Raw genomic sequence first — 27,690 nt, forward strand, 5'->3', positions numbered from 1 at the left:
AACAGGGCAAAAGTCCATCCCCATGGTCAGTGGCAGTCGGCATGGCCCTGTTCATATATAAGTAGCATTGGGAAATGACTTTTTAAGTCCTAAAATTGTGCTTCAGTGGTAGCCAGAAACAAGTGAGAAGAATGTATTTAAGGACAATCTCTTTAATCAGGTGCAGGACTTTTCCTTCTTATTTCTGGATACGGACCAACGGTCAACAAAAAGTTACAAATTACCCTGAAACAGTCATGCATACACCTTCTTCCAGAAGGACTAATTTTTAGCAGAGTCCAGATAAGCACTACTTCTGCATATGAAATCTAATATTCCAGCTAATGCACAGGAATCTGCAATGAATTCTGAAACAAATTAAAAAAGAGGCAAAGTGGCTGCAAGCTTTCTTTCCATCAGACCTCCCCTGTTATGACAGCTCTTTCTGATGTCAAAGATCAGCCAAGCGAAGAGCAGAGCCAGGTACATCCAGAGAGAGCAGCTAGATTAGGCAAATTATAGGATGCCGTTGCATAGCCCTGTTCATCATTAGAACTATTTTTAGTCAGTGCTAATTGCATGCACATATGCCGTGTCCAAATATTTTAACCACTTTAAGTCATTTTAGTGTTGTGCTCCCTTTTATTCACCTCTTCATCGGTGCAATACTTGATCAGAAGTGAAAATGAGAAAAAAAAAAAAAAAAGAGAGAGAGAGAGAGAGAGATCAGAACACTCAGCCCTGGGGAAAAAAAAAAAATAAAGAAAGAAAGAAAAAAAAGCATGGAACCTGAACCTTTGCTGCAAATGAAGTTGGCTTTAAAAAGTAGACTGATAAACTTGAAGAAATATCTTTCTGATGTGAAGATTCTCACTCCACTGAGCCAGGGAAACTTACTTCATGAAGTCTGCCCATGTGCGAGTGTGACTGCAACTGAAACTACACAAAGCAGAGATAAGCAAAAATGGAAAAATTAAGTTTTGGGTTGAGGAATGGCTGGAACCTCAGGTGCTTTTGTACTTAATCCAAATGGCCTGCTCAGCCCTCTGTCACTACAATGTGAGTGCATTTTCAGACCAGAGGAATAGCCTTTGTAACAGCCTTACTTAACTCAGATAAGTCCATTATTTCCTGTGTATTAGAGAGGCAATCCTTTTGGTATCCAACATAACTAAAATCCAGAGCAAGATTTAAGCCAGCTGAGCCAAGCTTTTTTGTGGTTTGCCAGCTCTGATTTTAAAATCTCTGTGACATCTAAATTTGCACTTCCACTAGGCATGACAAGAAAACCAAGATTGCCTCACTGAAACTGTCAGATGAAACAAAATAAGAGCTCAGTCTTGTCCTGCCAAACTTGGCTCACATCACTGCCTATCTTACAATATCAGATTCAATGTCTGTCATGCACTGGCAGGCAAGATCAAGCTCTAAATTTGAACACCACCACCATAAATGACAGTGAAAAAGGTTAGAGATCAGCTTGACTCTTGGGCGTATGCAAAATCTGGGGAAATTCAAACACAACGCTCTGATCCCCATGCACACCTCTAAAAATAGACTAGAAAATAAATTTAAAATACAAGGGCATCTTCCTTGTCTCTTCATGTTGATGCTTTGACTAAGTTATAGCTCTAGCAAATCCTCTAGGTCTGCCGTTTTCTGCTGGTATCACCCTTTCCAAGGTATCACTTCCTCACGGCCTCTTGTATCTTCCTTTACCTTTCTTGAAATCTCTGGTTAGTTTTTTCACCTGGTGAACTAGAACTCCTCTATGAACATCTGCCACGATGGTCATGGGAACATGTCCTGATGCAATCAATTCAGCAGTGCCCGCTGATTTGGGGCATAAGGAGGGATTATCCCCTATGTCTCCAGGCTTATTTTCCCTTGTCCATACATAAGCATTTGTAAAAACACAGTTAATTAGTTTTGCCATCTTGCAGAAAGAGCCCTTGCTGGAGTCAGCCACCACCTCTGAGCCTGCACCCCTCACAAGAGTGGCCATAAACCTCTGTTTGCCTCCAGGAAAATTCACTGCAGTGTGCCTGCAGGAGGACGGTTAAATAACCAACAGCCACGGATAATTTAGAGCACAAATTAAGGTTGTTTGTAATACTACAGCTATTACAGGCTGTAACAAGAGAACATACCCCTGACACATTCAGGAGCTCACAGGGCATGTACTTGCTTACCCCAGCCCGTGGTTTCTCTGTTGCTGTACCTGTCTGTCCCACTCAGCTTGTGAGCTTTTAGTACCAGACCAGCTTTGGGGAATCATCAGCACCAGCACAAGGGAAGCAGAAAGGAGAGCAATGAGGAACAGCTCCAGCCACAGCTATACCAACCTCGCTCCCCTTGGGCTTTCAGCTCTGGGTGGGGTGGTGCTAGGAGGCATGGTGGCTTCACCCACTTGGGCAGCAGAAGTTCACCACAGCCACTCTCTCACTCCACCTCCTCAAAGGAAAAAAGGGGAGAAAACACAATGGAAAAGACTCAAGGGTTGAGATAAGGACAGGGAGGTCACTCAACAATTATTGTCATGGGTAAAACAGAATCAGCATTGGGATATTAATGTAACTTATTGCCTATTACTAGCAGACTGGAGCAGTGAGAACTAAAAGCAAACTAAAAACACCTTCCCCTCCATCCACCTTCTTCTATGTCCTCCCCCTGAGTGGTGCAGGGGAATGCAGTCAGTCCCTGACGCTTCGTCTCCGCCGCTCCTTCATGGTCCCTCTCTGTCCCTGCTCCCTGTGGGGACCCTCCCATGGGATGCCGTCCTTCCCCAACTGATCCTGCGGGAGCTGCCCACAGGCAGCAGCTCCTCAATAACTGCTCCCACACGGCTCCATAGCACGGGGTCCATCCATCCCCCAGGAGCAAACTGCTCCAGCACAGGTCCCCCACGGGTGGGCAGCAGCTCCCCCCAGACCCCTGCTCCTGCGTGGGCTACTCTCCACCGGCTGCAGCTCCGGCCCGGGGCCTGCTCCTGCGGGGACTCTCCATGGGCCACAGCCTCCTCCAGGCCACATCCACCTGCTCCACCGGGGGCTCCTCCACCCATGGGGGGGCTGCAGCGTGGAGATCTGCTCCATGTGGGACCCATGGGCTGCAGGGGGACAGCCTGCTCCACCAGGGGCCTCTCCACAGGCCACAGGGGAACTGCTGCTGTGTGCCTGGAGCACCTCCTGCCCTCCTGCTGCTCTGACCTTGGGGGCTGCAGGGCTGCTTCTCTCACATGTTCTCACCCTTTTTTTCCCTTCTTTCAGTCTGCTCTCACAGAGGCCCACCCGGGATCTTTCCCTGGCCGTCTCATCAGCATGAGGAGCAGTGGGAAGGAGATGTGAAGCATGGGGATGGGTGACAGCAGAAGCAGAGGAAGCTGAGAATATGTCAGAAAATAAAAGGATCATGAAAAGAGAATGGGTTAAGGAAATAAAAAAGAAGTGAATGGAGAAAAGAAATTGAAATAAAATGTCATTATAAGAGGGGCAGCAGCAACATTAGACATTATGAAAAAATAAGGAAAAAGAGCCATCATCCCATCCATCAAAACTAGTATTTAAATAAAAGGGACTGGGGAAACATTGCTACAATTTCTCCTGAACCTAAGATGAAATCTTGCTCCTCTGAAGGCCACAGGAGTTTAGCTACTGATTTCAATCATCTTAGGATGCTATTCTGTGTGGGTTTTTTTTTTGTTTCTTTTGTTTGCTTGTTTGTTTGTCTTTGTTTTTTTTTTTTTTCCTAGTACAATCCAAGCACTACCAATTAGGTAGTAACAAATGCTTTGTAGACAATTGACATAGCACCTCACCAGGCAGAGTTACTGCTGTATGGGGAACTTGGGCTGGTATTCGCCCCATTTTCACATATATGGGCTTTTTGGGGAAAAAAAAAAAATAAAAATCTTGTAAAACCTGTGGCATAACACGGTCAGTTTGCCTGAGGTATCACGAGTGTTAAGAGTACTTCAACAGCAGTGCCTATTCCTGGATATGAAGACTACTTTGGAGACAATGGAAGTTTTCCAAGGTGACTACTGGTTTACTTGCAACAACTGAGACCTTCAACCAACTTTTTTTTTTTTTTTTAAATTAACCATTTTATTAATGTAAAGTACCAAGGACTTTCAAAGTACCCATGACCTTCTGCTTGTCTCCACTGAAAAAGATTAAATTTAACTCTGTCTTGAAACCCTGTGTGCTTTTTAGAGGCAGAATTCAAGAGAAATCTGAACAGATGCAGGGCAGAAGACTCAACATTCACAGATATATAAAATTTTCGGAATTGTTAATACCCATGCTGCTTTTACAGTAATTTGGAGATCCAAATCACTTAACAAGTATTAACTACTTAATGCAATGCTCCTGAGAGGTATTTAGGTACAGTTAAGCAAGAATTATTATCTCTGTAGAATTGACAGGGAGACAGAGGCTGAGATGTGGCTCGTTTGAAACCACATGGCAAGTCAGCTGCAAAGCCAGGATTAGCACTTGGGTCTTTCAATCCCAGGTGCCATGTTCAAGTCACTAGATTGCGCTGCCCCTGAAGATTTATAAGGATTAATGGGCAAAGCAGAGGAGAAAGAACAATGTACGCCAAAAAATATAATAATAAAACCCCAGGGTGAAAAATGAATACTGAGGTGTTGAAAGGCCTGGAGAAATCATGAAATCCAGAAAGGGTTTTATGGTTTCTTAAAAGATGTGGCACTGATGATGACCAACTCCAAAAGGGGAAAGAAGAGAGACCCTTCTAAGTCTTACAGCCTGTAAATCCTAAATAATTATCAACCAGACAGTAAAACTCACATTCACAGACTTACATTGCAAATTTACAGAGAAACACTCAAGCTGCAGTTAACAAGTGATTTTAAATCCCTCAGAAATCCACACTGAAAAGTGATCCTCAAAACAAAACTCCTAGGAACACTGTGGAGTCCACAGTATTTCATTGAGATAAGGCACATTAAAAATTACTTAGGATAAACTGCCTGTACTGGGCTCCTCAGGCAGCTCCTCGGGCCGTGCGGATGCAGAGGTGTTAAGCATGTCAAGTCTATGGGTGTGAAGGGGTTTTGTTGCCTCTGTGTGGAGTCCTGGTGGGAATGTCATTGTGGCAGGGTGCAGCTCTGCACTCGTCAAAGAAAATGCTGAAAGATGATGAGAGTTTCAAAAGAAGGGAGAAGGATGCCTAACATGTTTGGAAAGCATGCCTTGGGGTGAAAGCTGTCTGCACAGAGAATTCATAGAACCATAGAATGACTTGGGTTGGAAAGGTCCTTAAAGATCACCCTGTTTCAACCCCCCTGCCATGGGCAGGGACAGCTCCGACCAGATCAGGTTGCCCAAAGCCCCATCCAGCCTGGCCTTGAACACCTCCAGGGATGGGGCATCCATAGCTTCTCTGGGCAACCTGTGCCAGTGCTTCACTATCCTCATAATAAGGAACTTCCTCCTTATACCTAATCTGAACACACCCTCTTTCAATTTAAAGCCATTACCCCTTGTCCTATCACTACACCCCCTGACAAAGAGTCCCTCCCCAGCTTTCCTGTAGGCCCCCTTTCAGTACTGGAAGGCTGCTGTAAGGCCTCCCCAGAGCCTTCCCTTCTCCAGGCTGAACAGCCCCAACTCACAGACAAAAGTGTAGCATCCAGTGCAAGAAAGTACTTACAAACAAAGCTGGGCTAAACTCAAATCCTAACACGAGAGTGAAGAACCTTGTGAGTGGTTGGATCAAAGCGGATTCACTCTAAAACTGTTATTGAGGATTTTGCCCTAGGTTCACAACAGCTCCCCAGATCTGAAGTAGAAAAAAGCTCTGGAGAGTCCCATGGTTCAAATTACGGCAATCAATAGTGTTGTGCCATTCACAAAACTTCTCAATGGCTTCACTAACTTAGGAATAAAATGCATTTATATTAAAAACAACCAAAGCATTAAGAAATTAAAATAGAATCAATGTGGAAGACATACGAAGAGTGACACATGAAAGAAGACATATAAAATGTTTGTGCTGGCCTGGTTGCCAAAAGGCAGAATACAGAATTTCATCTTTCTCACACAGCTGTCATAACTGAGCCCTCTCGTTATAACAGTGATTACTCCACAGGAGAAGAAAAAATAGAAGACAAAATGTCTGAGTTTGCCATTGGTCAGTTCATTGGCTTTTATTTGCCAAATCATGCCCTGGGCAATGTGAAAGAAAATGTATCCATGATCAGCCTGCAGTGTATCCAAGACACTCTTCCAAGCCCAGCAGAACATTCTTCATTAGTTCTCATTTGCTTTTTTTCCAAAAATGACTGTAAACCCAGCAGTTTATGAATTCTGTTCCAACTAATTTTAGAAGTGAAATGAAATAATAAATAAAATAAAATAAAAATAAATAAAATAAAATAAAATAAAATAAAATAAAATAAAATAAAATAAAATAAAATAAAATAAAATAAAATAAAATAAAATAAAATAATAAAATCTGGAGACCACTCTTAACACTCCTGGATCACCAGCTCAAGCTGTGTATTCAACCCATTCTGTTCACTGCTCAATCCCAATTACAATGCACTAGCTAGCTGCTCAGCCCCAATTACTATGAAAGTATTTAACTTCCTCTTTGATTTCTCTTCAACAACAGCTTGCAACTTGTGACACTTTGAGTAATTTTGGTAGCTCATTTAACACACACACTGAAACCTGAATATCTGCTGATTATGTTCCCAAGCTCCGGCTCATTGCAATAAAAGATGGAGAGAGGACATGCAATCTCTGGAGATTGAGAACCTGAACATGATTACTGCTGCCTGAAAACTTGCTTTGTCTCGGTAGTCTTAGGGTACAGCGAGGATCTTTCATGAATGATTAATGAACTATAGGCAGATCAATGAAACTCTGCCCTAAATGTATCTATAACCAATTCAGGTGTGGGACAAAGAAGTCTAACCAGCCGGTATCCTGTAATTTACAACTCTTGATGTAGTGAAACAGAGTAATCCATCAAATGTACTGTGGCTACTTTCTCAAGCCCAAGTACCTGAGCCACCTAAGTGATTTTTTTTTTTTTTTTTTCCCTCCCCTGCTTCCTACTCAGAGTTAAAGTTATTATGTTGTGGGTTGGCCTCCAATATCCTTGTTCATACTGAGGAGACCCTCCCTCCATGAGTAAGCCCACTGATTCCAGGAACTGAAATTTTAGGATTATATTCATTACTGATGAACACATCAGAGTCTAGCACAATCACTTATCAGGAGAATCACTTATCAAGAGCACCTTTTAGTGGTAATTCTTGGAGATCTTTAAATTCTGTCAGCAGCATTGAACTTTGAAAATTATTTCTTATCCCTAATTTCTGTAGCCAGCGTAGTCACTTACTTCCAGGAATAATAAAGAATGCATAGCATATTCTCATTTTCTTTCTTGATGGATGGTGAGCTGGCCTCAGTAATGTTGTTAATGATGTAAAATAAAATGCAAATTAAATATCACAATCAAAAGGAAGCTATTCAAAAATAGCAGTGCAGGCAGGACAAGATACTAAGTACCACCCTTTTGCTTACGATGTTACAAAGATAATGCCAGCGTATTAGAAACATAATAAATCAGAGAAAGCCATTTCTATAACGAGAGTTTTTCTATGGGTCATGACCCTCCATGGGGATTCATGAACAAGCTTAAATGGGGTCACAATAAAACTGTTAGCAAGAACCAAGGGCAGATATTTCTCCCTAAGCCGAGCAGCCAAGTCCTCTAGCAGGGTAACAAGAGAGCAGACTGTAATTAGTGGCCACAAGTATTTATACTTGCTACAGAACTGCTAACTACCTTTAATTACAACAGTTCACTTTCTCCAGGAGAGGGGAGCAATATAGGCTAGAATTAAAATTGCCAGACAGTTGCTAACTGCCTTTCATTGCAGGTAATAGATCTGCTTCTCCAGGGAGGAAGGGTAAACTTGCAACTGAATTGCATTCCCCCATCACTCAGAAATGGAGCCATGATCAACTCAAAGGGTCACACAAATATGCAGCCAGACATGGCTGTATTTTCAAACAGTGTGAGCAAGAAATCAGTAGTCTCATCTGTAGAACGTGCCACCTCCAGGCAAGGAGTGAGTTGCAACCTGCATTGCATCCTGGTGAAGAAAGATGCTTATTAAAGGACTTAATATGAGAAGCTAATTGAAAAAGTGGAATGATGTCACTGAAAAATACTTGTACGTTTCTCCCTGCTGCCCTGGCTGTCATCTGAACCCACTTGCTGGCCCAGAAAGGATCACCTTTTCAAGGCTGTCAGCAGCTGGATGTACCAAGTTGGAAACTGAAGATTGGCACTTGAGGCTGCAGTCCAGCCCCACATGGCCTGGCTCAGTTTAGCACCCTGAACAGATCGAGACAAATCCTCTCCTTTTCCCTCCTAAGGGCTGCTTTCAACTAGACTGGAGGCGAAAGTATACAGTTCTTCTCCCTCTCTCAAAATTAGGGATTTTCGGGAAATACAAGGGTGGTAGGCACTTCACGCCCCCATGTCAGGGAGCTTTTAGGGTCATCAAAGTCCATGTGTGCTTTCTTGGGGTCTCTGCAAGGACCCTGAGGACTGTGGCTACAGAGCAGCAGTGTCTTTTTGGCTCCAGCAGCCACCACGAACCTTGCTCAGGTCGAGCTCTGCATCTCCCCGGAAGGAATTAAGAGAGACATCAGGTGAAAATGAACTCACTAGCAGACCTGCCCTTTTCTTGTTGCCCCCTCAGTCCTGTCCCCATTCTCACACCACACCCTGCACTGCCTCCCTCCCCCTGGGGAGGCAGCTCAGAAAAGGCATGCAGCTTACAAATGACCTGGCAAAATAGATAGATAGATAGATAGATGATAGATAGATAGATAGATAGATAGATAGATAGATAGATAGATAGATAGATAGATAGATAGATAGATAAAGGAAGAGTGTTAATTTCCAGCTGGATGCGTTTTCTAACCTGTTTCATTGCCCAACCACCTGTGGTGGTCTTAGCCAAGACTGGGAGACATTAAAAGTGGCTTAAACAGCACTGCCACATAGTGGCTGCCTGCAAAGGAAAGATGTGAGAGAAGAAGGAATGGTGATTTGCATGATGTCTACATTACTTGGGCATGGGGAAGGGCTCTGATAGTGCAAGGAAGCTCCAGACCTTTGCAGACAAAAGCATAACAGTGTAGAGGCCAGCACTGGGAGCTGGACAATATGAGTCACGATGGCCAAAAGTTCCTGCTAGTGAGGGTAATTAAGCATGAGAGGAGATGGGTTCACATTGGTCTGGGTCATTTAAGAAGAAATTAAGTCACAAGACATTCTTAAACCCAAGGTTTGGGTCTCTCCTGTGTTTTTGTGCAAGAAGTGGGGTGAAATTATCATAGCGAGCCCCCGTCAAAGGTGAGAACAAACAAGGTGCCAGCCTACTGAAATGGAGGGCAGGTGCTCTGCTTAAAACCTGTCCTGTACCCAGTGTCCTGGTGGACCCAGACAGGGTTGTACCCAAAGAGCGTGCCAGTAGAATGAGCTATCAGAGACAATAAAAGTCCAAGCTCCATATTATTAGAAAATAACACTAAAACCAGCAGGTTCATGCCATGGGCACATTCCCACTGAGCTGGTGGGACCTTTCCAGCTCTTCCTGTGGGCTCTCTGCCCACCACAGAAAGTGAAAGCAAAGGGAAAACCTTCCTGCCAGCAGGGGATGTGGCACAGCCCTTATCTCCTGACAACCCAGCATGGGACACACAGCAAACCACTCTTCCCTTTGAAAACTTCCTGAAAGTGCCTACTTCCAAAATCATGTGGACACCCTTCCCAAAGCACTTCTGCACTACTGTCAGATCCGCATAGATCCATTCAGGGAATCTTTTTACCCCTGTCTGTGAAATGTTCCAGTCAATGAGACTGCAAGTGAGGTTTTATCCAGTGTTTCTTTGTAGCCTAGCCAGGAGGGCTGCTTTCATGCTCTCTGGTGCTGACCAGGATGCCGGGATGCATGTTCAGGGATGGGGATGTTCAGGGATGGGCATGTTCAGGGATGCAGCCCCCTGCAGCCTGAAGAGCCAGAGATATCGTTTGCGAAACATGCTTGCCGGTGGCTGCAAAGAGAAAACCTACACTTAATTTTCTGCCCCTTGACTCTCTGTGCTGCGTGGCTTTGTGTCCCTTCTGCGCCAGGCGAGGCACAGCCCGGACAGGGATGAGTGGGAAGGAGCCACTCCGGGCAGCCACAAGCAGAATTGGGGCTTTAAAGTAGATTTTCAGAACATTATGGATTTCATCTTTGCTTAGCAGCTAGTTACTGTGCTGAAGTCATGAATCACCCTGCTTGAAGTGATTCAAGGAGGGGAAAGAATAATAATAATAAAGTGGCAAACCAGCTCAGGGATAGGCTTGGGAGTCCTATTAAACTTGAGAGGCTACGATTTCTATTCCCAGGACTGCTGGCTAACACAAGAACGAGCACCATGCCTCCCCACCCCATCCAAAAGAGTTGTGCTAGGCAAAAACTGAGGAGCAAACCAGCAACAGGTCAATCCTGTGCTGCGTAGCCCAGAGTTGCCAGCAGATTAACATGGCAGCGCTCATGAAAAGTCTGCGGCAGCTCTGGCAAGCTTTGCAAAATCTATAATTATAGCTACAGGCTTCGTCGCACAAGGAACCAAATATGTGATGTTTGTTTCTGTGGAAGAATGGGAGGAGACTGATGGTAAAGGAGAGGGAGTGGGAGTGCGGAAGCGGGGAGAGGGGAAGGAAGAGAGCTGAGCCCTGCAGAGTTTTCAGAGACCTGCAGAAAACCGTCTAAATAGAGCAGTTCAGACCTCAAATACTGCGCTGTGCTTTGACAATCTCCTGGTTTATGGCGTACTTAACAAAGTGTTCTTACATTTACCAGGCTGGAATGTCCATTTTGCTGTAGACTCTCTGCTACTTTGCTAGTACTTTAAAATTTGGACACGTGACAAAAATGTGTGTAACGCATTTTTTAAAGTGTTGATTGTACTCGTAATTTTAAAGTCAGAATATAAAATAAACATCTCTGCCCTTTCTTCCAGCAGGCAGCACAGAGATCTGCTCTCCGCGTTCTGTCTGACAGGTACATTTTGTCATTTTTATGAACTATAAATTGCTTTATGAAACGTTGAGCCCTATTTATTGTGGCATATAACTCATAATCGGATTTTGTCCCCAAAGTATCTGCGAACTGGGATGTTAAACATTTTGCATGCTTGGATTTGTCATGCATGTGTAGAGTTTATTACTGCAAAAATCACAGTCTTGTTGTATTTCATACAGAGTATGCAGAATCCCTTGTTGTGATACCAAACGAGAGATAAGAAACTTACTGGAGAAGGCATGAATGATGCAGTAAATTCTCAGCTTTAGAGTTTGCTGAGATATATCTAAGCTCATTTTTCAGCAATAAGTACTTCATTTATTTTGAGATGTTCTCTTTTGACTTTTTCCAAATTCTTTCCCTGGGAATTGCTGCTCTTGTGATGAGATACTCCGTACATTTCAGGCACAAAAACAATGCCTTTTTTTACCCCTTAAGTTTTGAGGGATCAGTATTTTAGAGGAATTTAATTCATTATTTTTTTTACTTCTTCTGGAACTGCAGCAGTGCTTCAGGCAGATAAGAAAGGGACCAAATCCTTAGCCAGCTTTCAGGTTTTACTCAGCTCTTTTTCAAGCGAATTTCCATCAAATTCAATGGGAAACTGGCCTGAGCAAGGAATTCAGGATTCGGGCCATAGTAAATGTTATAGTTGGGCCGTAATCTGCACAGGTATTTACCTTAAATGACTTTTATGAAAGAGGATTGATTGAAATATAAGGTAGCTTTCTAAGACGGTCCTGATTTCTTTTCCAGTTTTGGGAAGAGGGGGGAGGGAAGGGGAAGGAGAGACTGTACGTTTTAGTGCCTGTGAAAAAGAACCAGCAGATTTACATTTATCCACAAATGAGGTACTGTGTCATGCGGGCTGACACAGAGTAAATTTCCCCCTGCCTTGCTGGCAGCCCCCTGCGCTCCGCCTGGCCCCCCGCCCCCCGCCTCCCTGGGAATAAGCAGTAATTGACTCTCAAAGCCAGCTCAGGCCAGGATTTCTCCAGAGCAGAGCCTGTCACTTAGGCTGAATTATATCTTGTGCACGGATGAATAACATTTCTCTCTGGTCTGAGGCTAAGACTGCCAAAATTATCAACCTTCCCCCCCACCACCTCTGCCCAGTTTACAAACACCATTTTGTTTAGGATTTCTTTTACCCCCCTTAAAGAAAAAAAAAAAAGAAAAAAGAAAAACAGACTGAAACATATGGGATGCAGGAGAAATCACTGACTCGGTTGTAGAGTACACGAGTATTTGCTGTAATGGGGATGAATGCAAAAAGAAAGAGCAGTCAGGGCAGCATCGTGTCCATCTCCCCGGAGGTGTGCAAGCTCAGCCACCAGGCCAAGCAGCTTTCACACGTGGTGGGATGATGCTGTGACAGTGTGGGGAGGCATTTCTCAGCATCTTTCCCCTGGGCTGAGCAAGGAGCACTCCCACAGAACTGCCCCTGGAAGCAGTCAGCAAACCCCAAACCCTGCTCTGTCACTCCTAGGAAGAGCAGTGGTGACGGTGCGTAGATGGTCCCAGCCCCACTGGGGGTGAGGAACCTCTCTGCATCGAGCAGGGGCCCAAAACTGAAACTGTAAAGGTTCTGCCTAGCCTTGGCTAAAGGGAGAGCTCCTGTGATATTGTTGCCCAGTGCTTGTGTCCCAGGAGCAGTGACGAGTGCCTGGCCACACACCAGCACGTCCCAGCACCAAGGGAGGTGAGGTGGCAGGTTAAATCAAGCTCTCGGCAATTTCACCCACCATTCTTTCTTAAAATTTATTCTCCAGTAGTTCTCGTTTCAGTTTTTGCTTTCAGGTTTTGTTAAAAAGCTAACAGTTAGCTAAACTGAAAGAGGCAAAAAAAGGGGGAGTTTTTAAACCTGTAGCCATTGATTTCTCCAGTGTGCTGCACTCAGTCTTGTTTTCAGACTGCCACAGTAACCCCCAACAGATTTATGTGCAAACACAAAGATTAGTGACCCAGAAGCTCGACTGAAACAGCTTTTCTGCTTCCAGAAGACAGGTTGCTCTGCACATGCACTGACTGTTTTGTCAGGAAAGATGCACTGGCCCCATTCACTTTTCATTCTCTCATGGAAAACCTTCAGTGTTTATACAGCACAGCTTCGTTTTAATTTTATTATGCTTTTCAGTAAAGTGGTCTAACTATAAAGATTGCTCAATTTCTGGGACAGAGAAGTACAAACATTTAACTCATATACCTTAATGGTATAGTGCTAGCATATCTTCAATGGCATGACTCTCGAATCCACTGCCTGAATAGCTTTCAAATTAAGAAAAATGTCTGTACCTAAAATACTCAGTGCGTTCTGCTATTATTTAACAGTGAGCAGTGTGGTTAAGCCAGGTCTTAAACCTGCTTAATCCCACTGAGCTAAATAGATTTTATTATTGACTCCCCTGGTCCCAGCACTCTGACCTCAGGACTAAAGTTAAAAGCTAATTTTTTGCAGGCTATTACGCTAACCCAGAGCACTTGCTTGCTGGATATATTTGCAACGGGGAATGTCCAGCTGTAAATTACAGATGTTTGTAATCATACCCAAACACAACACTCATTATTATTCTTTTGTTCTTTTTCGGCTGAAAAGCCCACCATGAGGGAGACCGCACAGTACTTAATCCACACATTAAATTTACTCACAGCTCATATTCATGCACAAGATAAGATTTTCCATGAAGTAAAGATTTACAGTGGTCCTAAGGCACTTCTATTCCCCTAGCTGCTTTTATTTCTCTGTGCTGTAGTGCAGGCCAAGTGGGTCTGACTAAGAGTCTTGAGTACTTAGAGGAAAGCCTTGTGCCATCGCTGAATTTCCTCTCTCGGTGTAATAGGGAAAAGCTGTCTCATTCCCTGCAGTGCCTGGGTGGTACTTATGGGACACGCTTCATTCACAGGCCCAGTCTATTATCCTCTTTGTGTCCTTACTGTGGAGGATGCAGAGAGATGTTGCTAGCTCTGCCCACCCTCACCCGGGGGCAGAGGTGGGAGCTGAACTGGCAGCAAGGGGACCCATGCAGCCTGGACATCATGCAGCCATGCTGGCCAGCCCTTCCACCCCACCTGATAAGAGCCAGCTTTTCAGCTTACACTCAGCACCTGGTTTATATATTTGTTTCATCAAGGCCTGAACTGTTCAGTACAGGCTGTGATAAAACTGTTTGATTTACCACCCTGAGCTGCTGCTAGACAAGGCATCTCAACACAAACATCAGTTTTGCACTGTGGATGAGCACCATTCATGAGGTTTGGTGAGCTTCAAAGCCTATCTGTCCTTTGGCTCACCTTCCTGTTGGGTGTACTTTACATTTCCCTGTAGCCATACCCTCTCCATCCATGCTTGGTCACTGTTAGGACACTGACATGCAGGCTGTGCCAGGTGTGATCTGTTTTACCCTAACGGGTCTGACCAGTTGCATTAGAGGTCTTGAGGGAAGAACAAATTGTTCCCACTCTCCTCTGGAGTGCTGATCATAGATAGAGTCATAGAATCATCTAGGTTGGAAAAGACCTTTAAGATCACCAAGTCCAACCATCAACTCAACCTGCCCAGTCCCAAGATGGGTGTGCAGAACTGAGAGGAGGGTCATGAGAAGCAGCAGAGCAATACATCTGCAGGCAGAGAGATGGTTTGGAGGCAGAGGTGCTGCTGAACTATCTCTCACAGGTGTGTGCCTGCACCTAGCACCCAGCTGCGAGGAACAATGAATGGAAAAGGTTGGCCTGGGACAATCCATTCCATTCCCCTGATACTGTAAGCAGCAATAGGGTCAGTGATTAGTCCAGCAGGATCTGTAGCATGGCTCTTCTCCTTCAGACAAAGCCACATTGAGATACACCATTTGAGTTATGAGGCCAGGGGAATAGGCTGCTTGTAAAGAATTAAGGCAACAATAAGAGGCAATGTAGACTTTTAATAGATCATTTAAAGTAGGGAACACAGCTGTCTAAGCAGCCCTAAAACTTTCAGTGGACCAAGCCAAAGATTTCTTGTTCTCAAGTATCTGCTCTAGCTGTGATTAAGCAACGCAGTTAAACTTGTGATACCCTGAAGGACGTAAATAGCCCGGTGGCAGCTAGCAAAAATACTCACGTGCTTCATGTCACCCACATACTTCTGTTTGTGTTGGACTGAGTTGTTTGATAATGTCGCCTTTCACACTGAGCAAGTCCTACACTTGCAAAGCTATGTGGTCAGCTTATCAGCGGAGTGACTCAGCTCACAGGCTGGCCAGCAAGCCGTGATGTGACAGGTCTGTGCAGCCAGTGACAGCCGAGGGGAAGCCTTGGCTCAGGACAGCTGATCCAAGTCCCAGCAGAGAGTGAAGGAACTGAGATCATGGGGGATGCAAAGGCTGGCTGGAGAAGAGCATGCATGCACAGTGCTCTTTGCCATAGAAATGAACACGAGTCCCTCCAGCAGAGTTGGTACATTGCTTATACTTTCAAGATTATCTTTGCAAGGAAAAAAAAAAATATATCTCTGACAGGGGATATGGATTTACTGTTAATTCCCTATGTGGAAGCACGGCTGTTTGGAGATGCTGGTGCCCCACATTTCCACTAGGCATGGGGTAGGAAAGGGTGACAGGTGCTGCTTCTTGTGGCAGAAATGATCTAGAGTTTCTTAGCCCTCCTAGGTACAGAACTTGAACAAGAGTAACGTTATGTATTGCATATGGGGTATTATTTCCAGTACTGGAGTATGCTGTGAATTGGTGAAAAGGGGCTTCAGAAAAGAGCCTGTGTGGAAGGCTTGGAATAAAAAGGAATAGATATCTCTGTAAAACTGGATTCTATTTCCTTTTATTTAACTTGAGAGCAAGATCTGCAACACTCATCCATTCACTGCTGGATGCTTTCCCATGCCTTGACTGTTGCTGGTGTTTGTCTGGAATTGTTCTACGACAGCTCTGGAGATGCAATTTGGGTGTATTGCAAAGCTGCATGAGAAGGTGAGGCGGAGCTGTTCCAGGGAATTTTAGCAATTTTGAGCCCTAGTTAGCCATACTAAATACCGAAATTCCTTTGGTGTTTAAAGAAAGAGAAAGAAAAGTGAAGCTGCATTTTTTCTTCAAGGAAGTAATAGCAGTTTGCTGTCATGATAGCCAAACATTTCGCAGATCCCTACGGGCAACCCCATGCACTCTCAATAGCTCCCCAAAGATATTAGAGGGGAGACGATCGGTTCTAGTTCACAGAAACATTAGCATTTTGAAAAATATCTGTCTGCTAAAAGAAAGGTCTGACTAGCAATTTCTCATGTATTTTCTTTGGCTTGCTAGTTCTTTTAAGAATCCGTGTGTGGATAATTACAGAATTAACATGGGGTGAAAAAGAGACAAGGTGCATGACTGCGGTCTTTTAAATATTGGTAAGGGGAAAACAGGTCCCATTGCTGGCTGGCAGCATGAAGAATATGCAAAGTGCTATTGGGAAGAAGAGTGTATATGCGTGCAGCATATGAAGTGCCTCAGCATATGATTAACCTCACTGGGTATGTAGTAAATAGTAGATAACTGTGATCAAAAAAGTATTCATGTGATTTATCAAGCTGAGCAACTGTGCATTTTGCAGTGAAGCAGGAGGTCAATCCTGAAATCTAGGGCAAGTAGAGCAATAGGAAATTGCAGGGACTAAGAAGTTAATCATACCGTTGGACTGCTTCCATCTGGTTTTGAAAGACAGAGTCAGTGCAGTGCTAGCAAGGGCTCTTCACGGCAACAGATCAGGAATTAATTTTTTCAGCAAATCTTCAACTATCATTTGCAGTAACACAGGCTTATAAAAATGTAATTTAATTTCTTGGGAATAAATCACCTAGGACAAGAAGTGTGAGAGAGTGTTTTAATGTGTATACATGAGGTAAAAAGGAAAAAAAAAAAATGAGCAAAGGAGAAACAGCGAAAATCCAAGAGGAAACAAACATTAATGATATGAAACCTGGAAGGCATAAATGGCCGCCTGGTTAAATCATGCAGGTAATTGTCTTTGAAAAATCAGTTTGCAATTGGGAACCTTCTACATTTTTATGACCCTTGGAGGCATAATCTTCTGTAACCTGTCTGTCCATCTTCATCAGCACGGGTCAAAGGAGCACTGACTTTAAGTATTGTCGAACTGATGCTCTGAATACCGCTCCCATATATCATGGGTACATAGCTATGGGCAGTGAATTTGTTAATATATTCTGTATTTTCTTTATTATTGATATTACTTACTGATATTTCAATGAGACTTGAACATTATGCTCCCTTTGGGCAATGACAGTGCCCTTAAGCAATGAACATGTTGTAAAACAAAGGGGATTTTAACCTTGATAGCAACACTAGTAGCTGAAACGTGCTTTATGGGAAGAGGTAGGGAGGGCAGTTAGCTGATAATATTATGCCTTTCTTCCTTCAGCAGTAGGATAAGAGAATAGAGAGACCTGTACTATGAATGATGTATTGTGCTATTTTTAGGGCTATGCTGCAAAAGTGAAATCTTATAAATACTTTTGTATCTATTTCCTGGCAGTCTGAAGAAAAAGAGCTCAGGTTTACACAGCACTAATAGCAGGAAACCAGGGATCATGCTGTTCCCACAAATCACCATGCTTCCATTACCACCGTATTTTAAGAAACGCTGAAATTTCGTAGCAAGCAGCGTCACCTCAGCCTGGCCCAGTTACATGACGTTAGTGTGGGGCTTTAGACCCTTTTGTGTCTGTTGACCATGTTCTAGCTGGAGCTCAGAGAGTCTCCAGAGTGGGTACAGCAACATGAAGGAGAAATTTCAGCTCCCTGTCAGCGAGCTAGCTGTCCTGCAGCAGGTGGAAGGAGATGCCCCCTTCAAGCTTTAATCGCTCAGTAATCAGCAAGGCACAACAGGGTTTTTCTGGCACCTGTCCCACGCTCCATGGATGACATGCTCACTTGAGTCACTTTTTCTTGCCTCTTGCAAAGGTAATTTAGAAATTGTAGCTGAACATCTGTTAGCCTTGTTACTGGTAAGGCTATTTGCCTACTGCCCTATATATGCATATGGCATATATACATGTATATACATATATATATTTATTACTATTATTATTATTTATTTTAGCTTCAGGAGCACTTTCTCCTTGCTCTTCGCTTTCTTCTGACCCAGGCAACAATGGAGATAAAAAGGAAATGGGAGCCCAGGTTAGGCTGGGGGAGAGCGGGCACTTTCTGTAGGAGGCCAGTCCCCCAACAGAGCTGTGATTGTGCCCAGGGTAGGCAAGGAACTCCTCAGTACAGTGTCTTCATTTGGCCCCCAGTCACGATACACACAGTCTGCACTTTGTCTGGCCCTTTGCTTTTTGAAGGGTGAAGAGGACACCACACAGGACAAGCAGAACTGCAGCCCGGTTCTTCACAGGCAAAAGTGAAGGACAGTATGTACAAAGAAAGAGACTCCCCCAGATTTCTCCACAGTGATCACTGTGTGGCTGAATCACTCCTGAGATGTTCCTGTGAGGAGATTGTATTGTCATGGTCTGAGACACTTTCCTCCCCCATGCAGTCTAATCAGGTGCCTCTGCTTTTTCTTCATGACTGCCTTGGAGTTGATGTAGGCTGTATGAAAGCTTTTATCCTTTCCTCTCTCCTTGAATTTGAGAAAAGATGGATTTACTCTGCTGCTGAGGAAGGGTTTGCACTGTTCTATATTTCTTGCATTTCAGTGAAAGAAAATAAAAGTGTGATCTTTAAGCAGCCTGGGTTTCCTCCCAGAGAGAAAAGTGGGAACATCTCTGAAATCTGACAGGGCTCTACGTAAGAAAAAACAGTTTCCCACTTAGTTATTTTACATACACCAATGCAAAGGTACAGCAGCAGGCTGTTAAGGACCTGAAGCTTGGTGTGATCAACCAAGTCTCATAGAAAAGCTGGATACCTCTAGAGAAGTCCTTGTCAAAGAAGTCTTGAGAAAGACCCACATCCAGAACTTTCTGGAAAAAAAAAATCACAAAACTATTTTTGTCAGCTTCCAGACTCCTCTTCTTTTGGCAATGCTTGGTATTTTCAGGTCATTTCATGGCTGAGACTTTTGGCCAAAACAATAACATCTAAGTCTCTTGAGGACCACCGAATTCCTACAGCAAGTCTGTGAAGGGGCTTTTCCACAGCCTGGTTACAGACACCCAGAATCATGGAGGTCCTAGTGGTGGCAAAAGTCTACCCCCATCCACTGAATACTTTTTTTTCATTCATTCCTCTAAAAACAACTTCTTTTTTTTTTTTTTTTTTTCCTGTGGAGTACAATGAAATCTAGATACTAGATACATTCAGAGAAGCAGAGAAGTTCTATGTATTGATGTACCCAGAAGCCAAATTAAAATCTTTGGGAGTTTTTGGTGGGTAAGGAATGTTATACCAAGCTGTAGGTCTTGAGCTGGTTAAAGAGGAATACTTTTTCCATGCATATGAAACGTCTTTCATGCAGACATCAGGAGGAGGAGGTATGTTTATATGCTTTTCAGCCAACATTGACAAATTGGCTTTGCATGCAAACCTCTTGGTTTACCCAAGTAGTTTGTGGCAGCAGGGAGCATTTTTTCATGGTAGATGTGAAAAGTAAATAGAAAAATGACAAGTTTCTGGTTTAGGATGATTGAGGGATTTTTCTGCATGAAATGGAAGCTTAAATCATATAATTGTTTTTAACGTTCCGAGTCCCACAGTAATTCTCTGTGCGGTTCATCAGTGGCTCAGATAGGAGCTCACTGGCAATGATTCTTACTTCACACTGAACTCCATACTTTAAAACTCTGTTTTAAACTTCAGTGACCAGATTTTCAGTGGTACAAATTGAAATAGCTCCACTGATTTCAGTAGTGTTATCTCAGTGTTCATCCACAGACGACCTGCCATCAGCAGTTTGGAAACATTTCCAGCTCTTAAAAAGCATGTTGCTTCCAAAGGTTGCACATGTGAAATCTTCAGAGGAGCACACCCGGCACGCAGCTCAGGCTTCAGGATCTGGTTACGGTTCTTGTTCAGCTCATCCTGACTGTCTATCAGCTCCCCCGACACGCTTGTTGGCAGCCAAATGAGAAGGGCTGCATTTGGGCTCCTCAACCGCTGGAGCTTTCTTGATGGAAACCGAGATGTCAAAAGCTCAAATGGCTCAATTTCCAAAGTTGCAAGGTTTCTCTCCCAGCCAGCATTTCCAGGAGGTCTGCCTGGTGACATTTTCTTCACAAATGTTCAGAACAAACACTTTCTGCTTATTTTTCGCTATTATTGCTTTCTTCTGGGGCTCTGTTTCATGGGAAAATTCAGAATTGGAAGGCTTGGTTCCGAACTGGAATGGCATGAAATTTCAAAATCCTTCTCAAAATGGAGAAGGAAGACCTTCCTTCTCCCAAGGACTCTATTTATAGTAGGCTGCCCTTTTTGCAGTCAGAGAGGGGCCAGATCATATTATAACTATGTGCTCTCATGTGTTTTTAACTTAGATGTAAAATTAGGTCTGGCTTGAAACTAGGTGTAAAGAGTTTAGGTTCAGACATTACATTTTTATAACCTGAAAATGATATAATTTAGAAAGGCAGAAATAAATAGAAATTACTTAAATTAAATTAGACTTTTTTTTTTTCCAAGGGATATGATTTAAATGAGACACATGCTATCTTTAATATAGTCTGTAATCTTCTGGCATTTTAGCAAAACTGGAAAATTATTTATTTTAAAGGAAAATATTTTCTGCCTAATGAAATTTACTTTTCGTACTGGTGTATCTTCTGTATTAGATTGCTATAAAGATTTTAAAGGTCTTTTTCATTCTCAACTCAAATGCACAACTTTTCTTCATGCCTATGGGACTCCCTCTTCACACACATTCACACAGAAGAGAATAGGCCCTTCTCTGTGGAAATCCAGCAGCACAATAATTCACGAAAAGCACTCACTTATTATTTACTGGGACAATCAAGCATAACTGCTCTAAATGAACAAACAGTTTGTCAAGTTAATAAAAAAAAAAAAAAAGAGAGAGAGAGAGAAGAAGAGAGAGAGAGAGAGAGAGAGAGAGAGCAGGGTAAAAGAATTCCATGATTCTGATTTACACAACAGATAAAAATCACCCCAGAAGTCATAGAGACCTGCCAAGTAAATCTCTTGCTTTGTAACAATCCTTTAGGACACTTTAATTTGCTTTTGTGAGTATCTGTACTGGTCCTGGCTTTAGCTCACACTGTACATGACCAGGGAGATCAGTGTTGGTCCTTGCCTGGATAGGTGACGGCTGCTGACGGTGCTGATGGTATTGCCTGTCTCACAGCAGCTCTGCAGGAGGTCACATCTTCCTTTTTCTTCCTTTCCACAACCTGTTTAGAGAGGAATGAGGAATGAGGAAAAAGACACTGAGCCTCTACCACAGGCATCACCCCTTTCTCTTCCCCAACTCTCCGTGATGTCCCCAGCCCGGCCCTCAAATTTCCCTACCAGTTTCTTGAGGGACCTCATCCCAGAACCTCCCTTGCTGGCTCTCTGACCATTTTTCACAGTGCCTTGCCTCCCTGCCTGTCATGTCTGCCCTTTTCCTGCTCCTCAAAACCACTCCAACCCCATCAGGATACCTGGAGCCTTCCCCAGGACCCAGTTCAGCACCCACTACCAAAAAGTTGACGTGGACGCGATCACTGGAGGGTGTTGGCCTACCTTCCTACTGCATGGAAGAAATGGCCACAACGTGGGGCCAACACAGCTGTCTGGTTTCACAGCCCCAAGGACACTGGCACAAGATTTTACCAGCATGTGGTGGGACATTAGTAGGGGGACGTCATTGCCACCTACCCATCCAGGGCCACCCCTCAGCCACCGGCCCCATGGTGGGGTTTTCTGCATGTCTGCTGAGTCTTCTCCCTTTCGTTCCCTGTAACCTCCATCACTCACCCCCGCTAATAATGCCCTCAAATGCTGATTTCCTGAAGTCACTTCTTTTAAGGTCATGATGTCCCTTCTTCTAAAAGGTAATAAGCTTGATACTGACCATGTGGAGCTAGAGAGGGTTTGTAAATATTTGTATCCACAGTATTATTCCTTTGATAACAGATACTAGGACAATATTTCCCACATTAAAAGGGCTCATGGGGAGGGTTTAGGAACTAAGGCCAGGCTAAAATAGTTGCCTGAAGGAAGAGGAAAAACCTTGGAGAATTACCAGACACTTTTTTTAAAAAATTTGAGACAAATGGACTTTTCAAACTTTGCCCTGAAAAGAGATCTGGTCATGACCTACTATAAATCTCATATGGCCATTTAAAACCTCACAGAGCTCTGGTTAAACAGCATCACACCAGACAAAACCTCCAGGGCATGAGGACATTGCTGCGGTTTTTCCCTTTCAAGCTTGTATATTGTCCTCATAACATATTGCCAATGTTCACAGGACCAAATGAGACTGTGGCCTTTCTTTAATGTACTCAGTGCTCTTGTGTTGAGAGCCTGTGAGGTCAACAGGAAAACATGGGATGAAATCTCGGCTGAGTGTCGGTCTTTCCCAGGCTTCCTGGCAATTTCCAACTTCTCACTCTATTGTTTTCACTTAATAAGATAGAACTTGTACTCTGCTCAGAAAAAAAAAAAAAAAAAAAAAAAAAAAAAAAAAAAAAAAAAGACTCAGAAAATGAGCAGTTTTGTAAAATCCTGGCAGCTTCCCAGTGTGCTGAAACTAATAACAAGCACACTCATTTTTCCAGTTTGAAACTTCTTGGTGCAAATCCCTCATGCAAATACCTCTCAGGGCTTGCAGCAGGAGGTGCAGTGTACAGAAAAGAAGAGTGTTGGGCTTCTGACATGAAGGCCATAGCCTGTGTTTTTGAAATAGGAATGTTGAAAGGTGGAGCTCTCAGAAGAAACTCCTGTGGGACTCTTCCAGCTGTTGAATCACCTTTTCTCCTCCTGTTGGAGGGATTCACAGCACAGCACCCCTCTCTGTTTAAGCTGAAGAGGGAAACAACTGCAAAGTCGGCTGTGCATGCCCAGAGAACAGTTTGAGAAGGCAACAAAATCTAAACACTCCTCTGAGATTATCACTCTGTAATTGATACAGAGATGTACTGTGACCTTTGGTTCAACTTGTCTTTTTATGCCATTTTCTGTATTAGCATGTTATCTGCCTGTCGTCTTCCACTGAATTTTAACCTTATACTGCCAATATTTTCCAAGTATTGTGTAAAAAACGTATGTATTTTCTTAAGTAATTATAAGGGATTTAATGCCAGTGAAAAGTACAAGGTTGATACCTGATTATCCAGGAATGTCTCAGTTGTGTTGCAAGGTTATCTGCCCCCCTCCTGCAGCCCTGTGCTATTCCCATGCATATTCTTTACTTGTGCAGACAAAGGGCAGCATTAAAGCAAGCAAGTGCCTTAGCATTCAATGTAGAAAACTAAGCTGAGCCAACACCACATAATTTTCAATGAAATGAATTTTATTCTTTTCTTACATTTGGCCAAAATGTAGTATTAATCATTTATTAGTATTATAAGAACAATGAAAAATTTCTGCCATTGGCCACTGTACATTATTCTCCTCCTCTGCTTGTGTAAGGTCTTCCAGGTTGATTTTACCAGGCAATTAGAACAAAGTTGCCCTACCCAAATTATTAGGGCTGTTTTTATGGCCAAAAGTCTGGTATCAACGTGGAGCAATAGTAAATTGGGGATCTGTTTTGAATTGTTCATATGCCAGTAATTTACTACATCAGTCTTTTAAATACATTACAGCAAGTTCTATTCCCTTTATGGTTAAATGAGGAAACATCCAGAAAATTAATTCCCACTGCCCCATGTGGAGAAGATATACTACAGTGCCACAATGCATGCTTAGTTGCTTTGGAGTTCAGCTGCACAAGGGTGTCAGCAGTGTGCAACTGTTGAACCAGGAGGTTAGCTCAAAAGGACTAGCAACTGCAAAAGCCATAAATGCCAGGACCCGCCAGCCCTTTCTCCAGTTAATCCAAACACTACAAAGATGAAGAAGTGGTGAGATGTGGTTGTCCTGGCCAATGTAAAAAGGGAGATCACTGGGGGAAAGTATAAGCTGGAAGGAGAAAAGATGAGACTCTGTTAAACTAAGAAATTGTCCTGGTTTCAGTTAGCACAGAATTAATTTTCTTCCTAGTAGCTGGTGGAATGCTGTGTTTTGGCTTAGAATGAGAAGAGTGCTGATAACACCCCGATGCTTTAATTGTTGCAGAGCAGTGCTTATACTAAGCCAAGGACATCTCAGCCTTTGCTCTGTCCTGCCAACGGGCAGGCTGGGGGGTGCAGTAAGAGCTGGGAGGGGACAGACCCAGGACAGGTGACCCAAACTAGCCAAAGGGGTATTCCATACCATCTGACGTCATGCTAAACAATATATAGGGGTGGCTAGCCGGGGGGAGGGGGCCGGACTGCTCGGGGTTAGGCTGGGCATCGGTCAGCGGGTGGTGAGCAATTGCATTGTGCATCACTTGTTTGTACATACTATTATTACTTTCGTATTATCCCCATTGTATCATCATCATTATTATTGTTATTATTATTTTTGTTATTTTTTTTTTCCTGTCTTATTAAACTGTCTTTATCTCAACTCACGGGCTTCACTTTCCATTTCTCTCCCCCGTCCCAGAGAGGGAGGGGGGAGGGTGAGCGAACGGCTGCGTGGTGTTTAGCTGCCGGTCGGGTTAAACCACGACAGAAATTCTCTGGTACTTTTTACTGAGGCCATACCTTGCCTGAAAGAAGAGATTTTATGACACTATTTTCAAGTTGTGGTAAGCTGCAGTTTGATTGAGTCAAAGCTCAGCTTGTGTGAACATTTAAGGTACTCAAATGCACTCTGCACCTGTGCTGAAAAATAATTACCCCCCAAATGTCACACTTTCCTTTTTTTTTTTTTTTTTAGAAGTCACACCCAGCTTGCTTGGCAACTGAAATCCTAAAATTAACAACATATGTTTCCAAAGCTGAGATGTAAATGGGGTTTGCTTGGTTTGGAAGGGATTGCCTTAGGTTTATCTTGCAGCTGGTAAAGAGCTTGTTAAAGGTAGTAATGCAACCTTGAGGGGTTCTTAGTTTAATTGCTAACTAAGACAGCATTTTAATAGCATTGTTTTAATGTTGCTACCATCTTGTGGGAAGTAGAGTTATTTATTTGTTTGCAGAGCCACATAGCTAGGAAGTATCTTATTCAAGTTACATACATCTTCAGTTGACATGACTCGTGTTACAACTGGACCAAATGAACCAGACCTGTGCACTAAAACTAAACAAACAAATGTAAAATACATCACCATATTACTAGAACCACAACAAGCTAATTAACGATGGGCAACACAGCCATCAAATCAAAGTCACAATCAAGACCTGAACCAATGAATTGGTTCATGGCTTTAAGTTATAAAAATAAAATAAAATAAAATAAATAAATGTGGAAGGTAATCAGCTTTAAATTATAAGCTTGACATGAGACAGAACTACTTCGTTAGTTTTGCATGAGGAAAAACTGAAGAGAAGCCAACTCATGTTTCGACCAAGTTCCCCATGAATGTTGGCACAAGGCACTGACTAAGGCAATCAAGGACTATACACTTCAATCCTTGCCAGTGGTGCATGGAGGACTAATGCTGGTGTGTTTCAGCCGAGGATAGTACACCCGTCAGAGCGAGCTCATTAGGGATGCCCAGTTTAGCATTTCCTTCTTACATCACATGATTAGCCTGAATCAAGACTTTTGCTCTTATCCACCCCTGATCATCAAACTCGAATCAGATGTCACTGAAAATGATACACAGTCGCAGCTTTTGTACTACACTCAACATTTATGAAAAGTGCTTTCTGAAGAATTACTAGGTAGGAATTATGAATAACTTTTGGAATAATTCACCAGCAGTTAATGACAGATTTAAGGGTCTGGCAGTTGGTGCTAGTCTAGGAAACAATTAATATAGACCTTTTCCTCTTTTCCTTTTTTTTGGCCAAACACCTATGCACTCATGCACATGTGAAATAAGGAGGGATCCTTTCCTTAAAGGAAAAGGAAGCGTTCAGGCTTACGCTTTCTTCCAATGGGTCTTTATGTTGCATGGTTTCTGGCTGCCAGCACAGCACAGCAGAAGCTGGGGCAAGCATGACAGAGCTTAAAATGTCTTCTCCTCCCTGTTCACATACTGCAGGAATCTGGGTTGGTTGGACAGTCTCACTCAGAGGTCAGCCTCTCCCCTGGGGACCTGCAGCTCTTTGGTCAGGTTCTCCACAGATGTCAGGAGGAGCTAAGGCAGGGTACAGCTGAGAAGCACAGTTTTCCCCCTGGTCTCAGACAACAGTACAAGCTGGAAAAGTGGCAGTGCACCGCATACGTGAAGCATAGTTACCTACACATAGTCAATGCAGCCTGGTATCTAGTTTGTAGATAATTGTGGAATATATCCATAGCCTTGCAGATGGGGACTACTGGCTGGGGTGTGACTCACTGGTCTCCTGCAAAGTCATTGACCTACACCAACCTTCCTGTGCAGGGAAAGCACTTAAAACCCACACTCAGCAGGAGCCACCTCCTAGGGACTTGCTAATAACCTCATCGGCAAACACACCCTCTCCACGCCTTGTCTAATGACAGTCACTTCTTCACCTTAAGTGAGGTAGCTGATATGAATCCGTTCACAGCTTGCCTTGATGACTTTTAATCTAAGACCACAGCTGGCCTTTGTGCTTTTTAGCAGATGAGTTTCAATAATCATTAAACAAAGTTGTCTCGGGTCCACTTCAAGTCTGAGCCAATGTATTTCACAGCCCTTACTCTTGTGTCGTACTTGCCGGTGTATTTCGTGCTGTAAAATATATCAGTTACTGCAACCTAAATGGTTAGTTGCTGTATTTGTGCAGCATTGGACCAATGCATATTTCCAGATAGCTGTGCTGCTTTTCATTTTACCTAGAATCATGCTGTCTAACCCTGGAGAGCACAGAGTAAGTGTGCAAAGTCTTAGTCCATGAGATCATCCCAGTAATTTGTAACTCCAGGCGCTGTCTAACTTTATTTCCCTATGTTAAATAATTGTGATATTGTTTCTTCAAAACCCATGACAACAAAAGTCAAAACAACCTTAAATAATCCACGGACATATGGAATTGTTTTGAGAAGGAAAGTAAATTGCTGAGACCCCTTAAAAAATGGAAATCTACCAAGGAAACCCCAGCAGTCTCTTTGACAGTCTGCTCTAAAACTTTTCACTTGCTTTGATGTTGTTCACAATTTATGCTCCTCAGAGGCTCTTGGATGAAGGAAATCATCTATTTCAATAATGTGAAACCTTCTTCTGGCCACCCGAGATGGGAATTCCTGTGCTGTTTCCTGTGCCTCTCTGATGGGGCCAAAGGGGGAAGAAGGGCTTAAAAACCGCATGGCTGCTAGTGATCAGTAGCGCAGCATCACCTACCACTCAGAAATGGCTGCACAAATGTCACCCCTCTGTCAGGAGCTTTCAGGAGCTTACGTGTTTAGGAGAGCTGTCTTTTTCAGCTCATGCTCCGCAGTAATGTTATTTCACTGTATTAGTAATTCATAAGGATAGGTTATGTG

The 27,690-nt window shown here is 43.3% G+C and overlaps 1 protein-coding gene across 1 annotated transcript in view; it reads left to right on the forward strand.

Moving 5' to 3' along the window:
* The window catches only part of AFF3 (ALF transcription elongation factor 3), a gene marked incomplete at both ends in the record, with an annotated part of 325,435 nt that overhangs the window by 239,623 nt on the left and 58,122 nt on the right, over positions 1 to 27,690 (forward strand). Inside the window, one exon of the mRNA XM_084282865.1 lies at positions 11,049 to 11,089. Within this exon, the coding sequence (XP_084138991.1) occupies positions 11,049 to 11,089 (41 nt within the window). The remainder of the gene's footprint in view (positions 1 to 11,048; positions 11,090 to 27,690) is intronic.

Source organism: Netta rufina (genome assembly GCF_964035555.1).
Source record: "Netta rufina genome assembly, chromosome: 1".
NCBI lineage: Eukaryota > Metazoa > Chordata > Aves > Anseriformes > Anatidae > Netta > Netta rufina.